At 54.9% G+C, this 10911-nt stretch overlaps 4 protein-coding genes across 4 annotated transcripts; 2 read left to right on the forward strand and 2 right to left on the reverse strand.

Annotated features, from left to right (window-relative positions):
• Window positions 1–749: 749 nt before the first annotated feature.
• On the forward strand, window positions 750–2213 carry BKCO1_600001 (amidohydrolase family protein; the record flags this gene model as incomplete). The annotated part of the gene is made up of 1 exon (XM_020277671.1): window positions 750–2213. One exon carries the CDS (start codon window positions 750–752, stop codon window positions 2211–2213), a length of 1464 nt encoding a protein of 487 aa, XP_020126699.1.
• Window positions 2214–5112: 2899 nt separating this feature from the next.
• On the forward strand, window positions 5113–6965 carry BKCO1_600002 (glycoside hydrolase family 79 protein; the record flags this gene model as incomplete). Its single annotated transcript, XM_020277682.1, has 5 exons — window positions 5113–5948; window positions 6004–6063; window positions 6133–6164; window positions 6220–6749; window positions 6789–6965. 5 exons carry the CDS (start codon window positions 5113–5115, stop codon window positions 6963–6965), a joined length of 1635 nt encoding a protein of 544 aa, XP_020126694.1.
• Window positions 6966–7439: 474 nt separating this feature from the next.
• BKCO1_600003 (uncharacterized protein) lies at window positions 7440–8154 on the reverse strand (the record flags this gene model as incomplete). Its single annotated transcript, XM_020277693.1, has 2 exons — window positions 7440–7791; window positions 7853–8154. 2 exons carry the CDS (start codon window positions 8152–8154, stop codon window positions 7440–7442), a joined length of 654 nt encoding a protein of 217 aa, XP_020126695.1.
• A 513-nt stretch (window positions 8155–8667) lies between these two features.
• Window positions 8668–10604, reverse strand: BKCO1_600004 (cytochrome p450 oxidoreductase; the record flags this gene model as incomplete). The annotated part of the gene is made up of 6 exons (XM_020277704.1): window positions 8668–8889; window positions 8993–9100; window positions 9203–9409; window positions 9491–10193; window positions 10240–10424; window positions 10488–10604. The coding sequence occupies 6 exons, from the start codon at window positions 10602–10604 to the stop codon at window positions 8668–8670; spliced, it is 1542 nt and encodes a 513-aa protein (XP_020126696.1).
• Between the last annotated feature and the right edge of the window lie 307 nt (window positions 10605–10911).

Raw genomic sequence — 10911 nt, forward strand, 5'->3', positions numbered from 1 at the left:
CGTGTCGATAAGGTGTGGCACAATGGTCACACCGAAAATCATTCGTGGTCTATAATCTTAATGACTTCCGGTTGAACTGCAACGGAAAATGCTGCTTGAATCTTGCCCAGACATCCGGAGGAACCTGGAAATGGTTCTTCGCGATGTACTCATCGATGGCGCCTCGCCACTTGTCGAAGGCAGTGGAGTTGTCTGTCAAGTGAGGCGAGACAAAGTGAGGTGGCTCTTGACTGACGGTCGGGCGGACACCCCTCCTCCACCTTTCTACCCGGCCAAGCTTCCTTCGAGCCGTTACCCTCGACTCCTTCACACACTCGGGATTTCTTCTCAATCCTTACACATCCAGGCCCCTCCTTACATGCATCACCAGACTGGCCTCCACGTTAACTGTAACACGTGTCTTACCCGTATAATCTGGCGGCTATTGTGTCGTACACCAACAGCATACACGTGTAGACGTGGCTGTCGAGTTGGCTTCGGCTACTCGCAGGAGACCCGAGCCACTACCTACCGATCGAAAGTATTTTGTCATCCTACATACCTGGATGAGCATCCTCTTTATTATTGCTAGCGCTTACTCGCCCCCAGACTCGGCCATCGGGCTTACGTTATATTGCCCCACACCGAAGCACTGCCGGAGATAGCAAGGGTGATGGTGCTAAATCCGCGGCGATTGTGAGGGGCATCAGCACATATAAAAACTTTGACTCTCTCCCCATTGTGCAATTGCACTACAAACGACCTTCACCATGGCCAGGTCCACGCTGCTCGAAAACGGAACCGTCATCTCCTTCGACGATGCCAGTCAATCGCTGAAAGTCCTGCACAAGACCTCTGTGCTGGTGACCGGGGATCGCATCACTGCCATATTTGACTCGGCCTCGTCCGACTCGGGTGACGTTCCAGCGGATGTGGAACGGGTGGATGCAACCAACAAAATCATCTCCCCCGGCTTCGTCGACACCCACCGCCATGGCTGGCAGACGGCCTTCCGCACACTCGCGCCAAACACGACGCTCGCCGAGTACTTCTTCCGCTACGGCCAGTACACGCAGGCGAAGAGCGTCTTCACGCCCGACGACATCTACTATGGGCAGCTCGCGGGGATATACGAAGCGCTTAACGCGGGCGTAACATCCATCCTCGAGCACGCGCACGGTACCTTCTCCCCAGAAGCATCTGCGGCCTCCCTCTCTGCATCCGTCGACAGCGGCGTGCGCATGTGGTGGTGCTACGGCTTCAGCAGCGTCGACGCCGCGTCCATCGCCGACTTCCGCGCCCAAAGCACGCACCCCAAGCTCAGCGAGACCAACGGCCTGGTGCAGTACGGGATGGCCTATGACGGGTGGACCATGGCCGACGTCGCCGAAGTCTCCACCATCACCGCGCTCGCGCACGACACACCCAACCTGTCGGCTTTCACGACGCACTCCCTCGGCGGGCCGTGGCACGTCGACAACGGCCCCACCACCATCTCATCCCACGCGGCTGCGACCTCCTTTCTCGCCACCGCCCGCTTCCCCATCGTCTTCTCGCACGCCTCCTTCCTGTCCCCCACCGACGCCGCCCTGCTGCGGCAGCACGACCACCACGTGTCCATCACGCCCGAGTCGGAGATGCACTACGGGCACGACCACCCGGGGACGCCGCATATCATGGACCAAGCGGCGCTGGGGGTGGACACGCACTTCACCTTCTCCAGCGACATCGTGACGCAGGCGCGGCTGTGGCTTCAGACGGTGCGGCGGGGCGAGTACCGCCGCACGCTGGAGGGCTGGGCGATTCCGACGACGAACCCGATGAGCGTGAATCAGGCGTTCCTGCTGGCGACGCGGAACGGTGGGAGGGCGCTGAGGCGGGACGACGTCGGGGTGATCAAGGTAGGGGCGGTGGCGGACCTCGTCATGTTTGATGGCAACAGTCCGAATATGCTGGGCTGGGCGGACGCGGTGGCGGCCGTGGTGCTGCATTCGAACGTGGGCGATGTCAAGGATGTCATGGTCGGCGGCGAGTGGAGGAAGCGAGACGGCATGCTGGTGACGAAGCAGGATAGGAAGAAGGTCGAGGAGAGGTTTTTGGCGAGCGCGAGGCGCATCCAGGCGATTTGGAAGGACACGCCTCCGCCCGTGTTGGAGGGCGAGTGGAAGCCTGGCGTGGCGTTCAAGGCGACCGAGGAGCAGAATGTGGTGAGGGGAGAGGGGACGGGGTATTGACGCTGGGGTGAGTCGTGCCGCGGTTCCTGTTTGAGTGTGGTCCATGTTTTCATAGACCCCGGGCTCAAAGCTTCCTTTCCAGTGGCCATTCTTGATTTGATTTTATGATTCTCTGCTTCTGAACTGCCCATGTGATAGTCAGGACGGCGCATTAGCCGCACTCTTCCGAGAATCTTGCATGTGTTACCACAATAATGGAGACTGGCAAACCTCACTTTCCGTTGTCAATGACATGCTCGCTACCCTCGGCCTGAGGCTTATCTCCCTGGACCAGTCGGAGAGCTTCTTTGGCTGCGTTGTCTTGGCCCTGTCTGTTCGTCGTATATGGCATCTTGGAAGAAGTAGTTGTAGTGGTAATTCGGGTCGCTGAAGAAGGCCGGGATAAGTGCGTGGGGGTATGAAGGGTCGAACGAATCTGCCAAAGTACGGTTGGCAGCAACTCTTGCACTACTTTCGTTCGGTTTCACTCAGAGCACGGCGAGAGTCGAGGCATCCATTGTGACGGCGACGTCTAGTTGAGTGATCGTGCTTCGGCACAGAACGGATCTCCATTCTGTTTCTCCCATCCCGTCTGCTCCGCATAAAGCAGTTTCCAATGGTAAGTCCTCGTCGGAAACCTTGTGTAGGAATCCGAACGTGTTGGAGCCTGGATGGGCCCAAGAATAAAACGGATCGCAACCGAGTTCAGACAGCGGTTGATCTTCGTTATCGTCAAGACCACTGTCTATAGCAGCGTATAGCCAGGGAAAATCTTAGTCATGTTAGTATGGCCTTACTGAGCTTTGGAACTGCAATTTTGTAGCTCTTTTGCCTGTGTGGGTGCAGGGGATGTGACGGCCATTGGTCGTCTCGGGTGCGAGTCGCGTTGGCCAAACCGACCGCAGTAGAATCGTGTCACCTCGCCTGAAGCTACTCCACTACGCTTTCTTATTCGTATATACACTTGCCTGGCAAAGGCTCTCAATGCTTGTGACCATGTTTTACTCTGTGATATCCTCTTGTTTGATCGTCTGACGTTACGCAGTCGTAGGTCAATTGTTGGCGGAGGGCATTCACCTACAAAGCTGAGCTGAGATATCTCGAAATGGTGTCTCAACCATTGCCCTGCGTAGAAAGTCAGGAGAAGAAGCAAAAGTCTCAGTCTATCTAGATCATTCATCATTGTAAGCTGAGATCCACGGATGGTGGCTTACTGTGTTATCGGAAGGCCCACCGGCCAGTACGCAGCCTTGTTTCAACCTCGAGCGTGGCTCACTTGTTCGGGAGGCAGTGGAGGTGAAGAGGAAGACCTAAGCAGGAGCATGACGTAACGGGTGAAACTCAGCCATTCTGCCTGGAAGCCAACAGCCCACACCACTACACGCAATCACAGCTGCACCACACTGCTCCTTCCTCTGCATGTACGACACACGACCCGACAAGCCTCTGGACAATTTCGTCAGTCCTCCTTGCGCCGCACCCTTGGAGCCCGGAGCCGTTGTGTGATTCGGCTCGCTGACAGCGATTCATGACGTTCCATGACGGACGCGACCCAACGCAGAAAGGCAGGTCGATCGACATGCAGCGAGTGGCATCGCTTGCCGCGTCAGACGTCCGTCGCGTACCTGATTTTCCCCGCTATTGCTCTGCCGCAGCGCCAAATTCATCCTACAGCCATGATGAACAAGCGTGCCTCGGCGAATAATGCGAAGGAAACGCTTCACAATATCAACTCTTCGGCCGATTTTATCCACCTCGGATTATAGGTTATATTGTGTTCGGTTAACTTGCTTTTGCTCCAACTCACACACCGCCACCTGGGTAGAGATGTGTGTTCAGAGACAAGATAGCGGAGGGCATTTCGATTACGATGGGCTCGGCTAGGTAGGCGAAGATTGGTATTGATGCCCAATTTGTGGGCGGCAGTCTGCAGGTCATGGCCGCGGGAATGGGGCACCTACACCTCTAGTACTGATCGCCTATTTGTAGTACTCGTCACGGCCAAACATTATTGATGCTACTGTGCATTATATTAGCCAAGCCACAATCATCCGATCCATTTGTTGGTACGTCCTCCCGCTAGTGTCTCATTGTTTGGCAAAATTGAGGGCGTCTTTCTACACGCCGCTTTCGTCTCTTATACACGTCATTCCACGCGCCACTGTTGATGCACTCATCAAAACCTTGCTCACCTGACAGTCCCACTTATGGGCTCAATTACCGGCCAACGCTTTGATACAACTTTTCAGACAACAGCGAAATTTCTCTATCTTTAACAAAGTGTTGGACAAGAAGCGTTGACGGTTGGTAGTGGGAAGTTTTACGATTAATGTGGGATTACGCACGATTTTGGCGGAACGAAAAGTAGCCTCCCTGGCGAACATGTTACGTTATGCATGGGACTATTATTGCACGGCTCACGGACAAGTTCCAGACGCCTTCCAGCCCAGTCCAATCCAGCCCAGCCCAGCTCAGCGCGGCACGCACCTTGGAATTCAAGCACCCGTAGCGGCAACACTTTTGGGACGGCGATCGAACTCTTGGTTCTGTCAGTGGCTGTAGATGATAAGGCTACATTATTATTGTTCCTGCCTGGTTGTGGTTAGTACAGATCAGCACATGCGCCAGGGATGGAGGGAACGTAGACGCACGCGGAGCGCGACCGAACGTGGGATCGAGGACAAGACATAACAACTCGGCTTAGGTGAACTTCATTCAGCCGAACGGTAGCCATACATGGTACGGTAGTAGTACAAATGAATCCTTCGCCACTATGCCCGACAACTAGGGCTAAAGCGGAGCGCAGTATGGAACAGTACCACTTCGTACCCAGAACTAAAACACAACGCAGGGGCCTCATCAAATCCATAAATAGCCATGAACATCGGGTGTTATTAGGACAATCAGATCAGCAATCAACATGAAGCCAACCAGCAACCTCGTCATGCTCTGCGCCGCCATGACATCGGCAGCGGCAGCTTCTGACGATGCCTCCACCTCCACCATCCAATTCAGCCCTAAGCTCACAGCGGACGATGCAACCACCGTCCGCAAAAGCTACATCGGCTTTGGCATCGAGATGAAGAGCTTCCCCGACTACGCTGGCCGCGATAGCTCGCCTAATGCCTTCTCAGCCTTCCTCTTGAACCAGATCTTCAAGGAGACCGGCGGCGCGCCGCTGCACATCCGCGTCGGCGGCACCTCCATGGATAACATGCGCTACAATCCCGCCCTCACATCCAAAGCCGTCGACGTCACTGGCGACCTGGACGCCTGCAGGCTGCACACCTATGCCGATCTCGGGACGCCTTGGCTCCGCTCGTTCCAGAACCTCGCGCCTGCTCTTGCGCCGCAGTTCACCGTCCAGGTGCCGTTGGCGCGCAAGGACGTCGATAATGGCGTCAAGTTCGCTGGCGCGTGCATCGACGCGCTGACTCCCGGCGGCGGCGGGAAGAAGCGGGATGCCGCCGACGATGATGACGACGATGACGGCCAAGCCCGGCGGCTGTCGGCACGGCTGGATGCGTTTGAGATCGGGAACGAGCCCAACCTCTATCCGAACTCCCCGGGCTCCGGATGCCGGCCAAAACCGGACAGGTCGGGTGCATGGGGACCGTCGGACTATGTGGACGAGTGGACCAACTACGCGGGAACTTTGGCGAATCGTGTTGGTGCGCTGAAGAATAGTGGAGCGAAGAGTTGGTTCCAGACGCTTACGTTATCCTCGCACGTTGATCATCCGGATCAGTGGGGGCTGTAAGTTTTATGCCGGCCGAGATGCTCCTTTCGGGGCCGGTGCTAACATCTGTAGGTCTGCAATCGGGAAGGGGCTGAATAATGGTGGATATGTGAGGACGGTTTCACAACACTAGTATGTCTATACTCTTAGCTCCGTTTCTCTCTAAGGAACGTACTAATCAGCTCTAAAACAAAATAATAGCTATCAGGCGGACGCCACTAAAGATCTCAAAGGTTGGTCAACGCTTGGGAATGTAATACCAAGTTTTATTGACTGACATTCATGTAGGGGAGCTCCTCACCCACAACACCACTGTCTCGCGTATGCAGGAAAACTTTGGCGCCAACATCGCCTTCGCTAAGAAAAACAACATCCCGTTTATTCTGGGCGAAGTGGGCAGCGCTATTGGCGGCGATGGCGACGCCACAAACCCAGATCTATACGACACACTAGGCGCCGCGCTCTGGACGCTCGACTTTCTCCTCCACGGCATGTCTTTTGGCATACGACGTGTCTCGATGCAGCTGGGCACTGACTTCCGCATATCTGCGTGGCAGCCTTTTGACACGAAAAACCATCCTATGGCCGTACACGGCAACTACTACGGCCTAATAGCCGGCGCTTCCTTTGTCGGTGGCGACGGCAATCTCCAGATCCGCCCACTGGACGCCGTGGATGGCCATCCGAACATTGTCGGCTACGCGGGGTATCATGGAGGAAAGCTCTCGAAAATCGCCGTGCTGAACCTCCAAGTCTGGGACGGCGGCGCCGGGGACAGGCCTGCTAAAGATATTTCCTTGGCTAAGCTTGGCGGGGACGTAAGTAAGGTAAGGGTGTCGAAGCTAACTGCCGCTAAGACTACGGCCGATAGCGGTATTACTTGGGCCGGTAGGCGTTGGACTGCGGAGAATAACGGTAAGGAGTATGCGGACGGTGAGAATCCCGTGATTATCGGTGTCCAGAATGGTGTGCCGGCAAGGAACATAGTCGTCAAGGCGTCAGAAGCTGTTATGGTTGAAATCCTCAGGGGTTGAAGTTGGGTTTGTCCGGTTTATTTAGAGACAGTCATTCGTTTAGTCTATATAATATCGGAGATCTTAAATGGGGACACGGTGCCCACGACGCCGTCCTACACGCAAGTTGTCATTTCAACGCCCGAGCCGTATGCCCCCGCTTCCAGTGTCCCGTGAAACGGCAATTCCTACGCGCTGGTGTACGGTGGCGACGTCGATTGCCCGTGCAGCTCCTGGCTATACGAAATCGGCATCAGCCTGGAAGATCTGACGCTGTGCAATCCGTGGATCAACAACAACTGTTCTGCCATCTACGCCAACCTCGCGACAAATTGCACCAAGTACGTCATGCAGAAGGACGGCGTCTTCTGCTACGACATGGCCGCGGCGGTGAGCATCCCTTTGGATGACTTAAACACGTAAAACCGAGCCTTGAACGGGGATTGCAGCGGCTTGTGGGCATGCTATGCGTATTGTGTTGATACTCCCTAATAGCTAGAGAGTTCCCCTCCGCCGCCAGTTGGGCCACGGAGTGTCGAGCGCCATGTCCCAGCCATTGTACATTCTGTCACATTCCGGGTTGAAGACAACTCGATGGAACTCTGCGAGCATCAGCAGCGGCATCCTGTAATGCCCTGTGTATCTGTACTCTTCTGAATCGTTCTCTTGCACATCGTCGGGATCCACATCTGGATCGACCGCCCAGACAAAGGCCCTTGGCTCTCTGGCGGGGTCTTCGACCGCCGCGCTGATAGAATCGAAAGCCTCGCGATCCACAACGAGCGCAGCAAGCCATGACACCCTGTCGCGCCGGTCCATATTCTGGTGTGCGAGCCGTGCGAAGAGTCTGTCCGAAGCTATCGTCAGTCTGCCGAAGCTGCTGTCACAGTGATAAGGAGACTGCTTACCCCTTTACAAGTTCCAGCCCCGCTCCATCAAACACCGCTCGATCATCAACGCAGTGAAGTTTCCACGTATCTTTGGTCCTTTGATCGAATGGCCAGTCATCCTCGTCGGGCTCGTCCGGCAGATACTCCTTGGACATGGCGTAGATCTTCTCCTGCACCCGTTCCCATTGCCTCGCATGCTTTTCAGACCCGTCGCCGTAATAGGTGCGGTAAACGACCAAACCGTACCACCCCCGCTGTCTGAACTCACTCAGCCAAGCCGGTGGCTCGGTCACACCCGTCGTGTCGGCTGGCAAATGCATTCGTCGTTCAGAGAACGTGGAGAAATGTCTGATTTTGAGACCTCTGGGGCACAAAAGCAGCGCTTGTTGTGTACCCAATCGTTCGCATTCCAAAGGCGTATGGAAAGCTCGACACAGAGCTGAATACTCTCCCAAGAGCCCTGCGTGTAGATGGTGTCGGGAGCGTCGAACAGTATGAAGGGCAAGGTGTGGTTTCGCGAGATTGCAGATCCGCATCGTTTGGGCGAGCAGAGGAGAAAAGGAAAACCGGGCGGCCCTCTAATCTATTTATGCTCATCCGGATTCCTGGCACAACCACGCTATTTTGCACTAGGAAGCTGTACCGCCTCGACCCGTTGCTTCGAGCCGTCTTGGTATTCAGCAAGGTGTAAGAAGGTCTGTCCTTATTTTATCCTAATATTCATAATAGTTAGAAGGAGGTTAGTTAAATTTAAGAAAATAATACTAGAGAAATGTTGAACTGAATAAAAATATAAACATTAGCGTTAACAGACTGGTATTCTAAAAATATTTTTATACTCTCCGCTTCACGTTCAACTCGACATCGTATAACGCTAACCAATTCCCCCCGTCTCTTTTAAACTGCTCATCGCCCTTCTTCTTCATATCCGGCCTTATGGAGACGTCATACTGGCTGAACAGCTGGTACACCAGCGCATGCACCATCTTATCGCCGACGTTGTACCCAAGGCACTTCCGCGAACCGTATCCGAACGTGGTCAAGTTGTATCGAAGCTACGGGCGACCGAACATCAGCCAGGCGTTATAAGAGAAACAACCCGCGGGGAAACCGCTAAGGCGCTGCTGCAACGAAAGAGAAAAGCCTTGGGCAACTCACCTGCTGCGACGGAATCGAAGCGAACCGGTTCGGGCGGTACCGACGGCTGTCGGGTCCCCAGAAGGGGTTGCGGATATTGATGGCGTACGAGTCGATCAGGATGGTCGTCTATCCCTCAGAGGAAAGTCGGTCAGCCTCACACGCACCATCTTTGAAGCATTTGAAAAAGGAGGAGTCAAGTTCATCGCGATTCATGTAAGATGCACGTACATCTTTTGGGATCCGATACCCGCCAATAATCCTCTCTCGCGGCGGCTTGTCTGGCAAAGTGAAAGCGGGAACCGGCTGTAGGCGCAGCGACTCCAGCAGGCAGAAGTGGAGCAGCGTGTCGCGCCGGCCGAGATAGCCGACAACGTCGTATGCGTGCCGGGAGAACTCGGCGCGTAGGTCGGCTTGGACGGTGGGGTTGTCGGCGAGCTGACAAGAAAAATTCACCTTTGGTAAGTCTTTCTGTGTGGTATTCGCCCTCTCGGGGAGTCTGGTTCCGGGTGGACTTACGAGGATGACGCAGGACGAGATAACATGCGTCGTCACATCCAGATTCGCAAAAAGCGATTCTGCGAGCGTGTGCAGCACCTCCTGCCGGTCAATCTCCTCTTCGGCGGCCTGCTGCCACAGCGACACCAAGGGGTCGTTGATTCCGGCATCCACACGACGCTTGACGGATTCGTGGGTGAAGGCCTCCCACTGCTCGATGTACGACCGCGTCCGCTGCCACGATGGCCTGTTCAGCAGCTTCGTCAGAGGCGAGCGGTTGATGCCGCCATCCATGGCGCCGGCAAAGACCTCAGTGAAGAGCTGGCCCAGTTCCCAGAGCCGGTCGATCTCGTACTGGGTGAGGTTGGAGTAAAAGAGCTTGGCGACTTCGTAGTAGGGGAAACGCATCAGAGCCTGGGAGGCGTTGACGACAAAGTGTCCATCATCTTCGTCGGCCTCCCTCTTCTCCAGAGCGTACTGGTCTAAGCTCTTGGCGTAGCATGCGGCCGAGGTGTTGAAGTCGTCGATATATTGCAGGGATTGCTTGTGGGAAAATAATGGGTCGAGCGTCTTGCGGAGCTTCGTCCAGCGATTTCCATTGATTAAGCCGACGGCTTGGCCCAGCAGCTGGCTGAAGAGCCAGCCGATGTTTGCTGTGGTGTCTTTTGTGTGGTTGGACGCGTGGCTGTACAGTGCCTGCACGTCCTTTGGGTCCGTCAGCACCCTATGTCTCGTCAGTCGTGAGATGGATATGGACGGATTGAACCTACACTTCGGGAGTAGATCCGGCCCAGATTCTGTAGATGCTACCGTATTTCTCGCTCCACGCATAAGACATCTCCCTGCCGCGGAAGAACTTGTCCTTCATCTGGCCATCCGGGAAAGTGTATGCTGGACCTTTGATGTTTTTTCCATTCTCAACGCTCGGAATGAAGCAAATGCGAGACACAATCGCCTGGATAGTGATGGATATGTAAACGATCTTGCACCTTCTTTGACGTACATACAATAGACTTACATTTAGGATGGCATCGAAAATCCTGCGAGCGGCCTGGCTCTTCACTACCAGAACCGCTGTAGCAGCTGCAGCCACAAGGATAGCCACGTGCACGTTATGTATCATCGCTGCAGCCATGATTGGGTGGGCTCAAGGTTATGCTTACTCAACATTGAACACAATAGACAAAGGCCACAAGGAATGATGGATCCTCGTCAACGCAGGGTACCCACGCGGCAGTTTATGAAACGTAAAGCGAGTGCTCGACGGCGACTCTCTTACAAGGTTGACCCAAATCAGGCGGCGTGAGTCTCACGTCAGGTATCAGTGTGCCAAGCACGGTGACTCCGTGAATATTCGCCGGCGATATTTTCCGCAGTGATGGATTTGTGGAGACCTTGCTCTCTTTACGAGACGAGACGCAACGTCGAGATATAGAGTGGTC

This window comes from Diplodia corticola, assembly GCF_001883845.1.
Source record: "Diplodia corticola strain CBS 112549 chromosome Unknown scaffold60, whole genome shotgun sequence".
NCBI classification, from domain to species: domain Eukaryota; kingdom Fungi; phylum Ascomycota; class Dothideomycetes; order Botryosphaeriales; family Botryosphaeriaceae; genus Diplodia; species Diplodia corticola.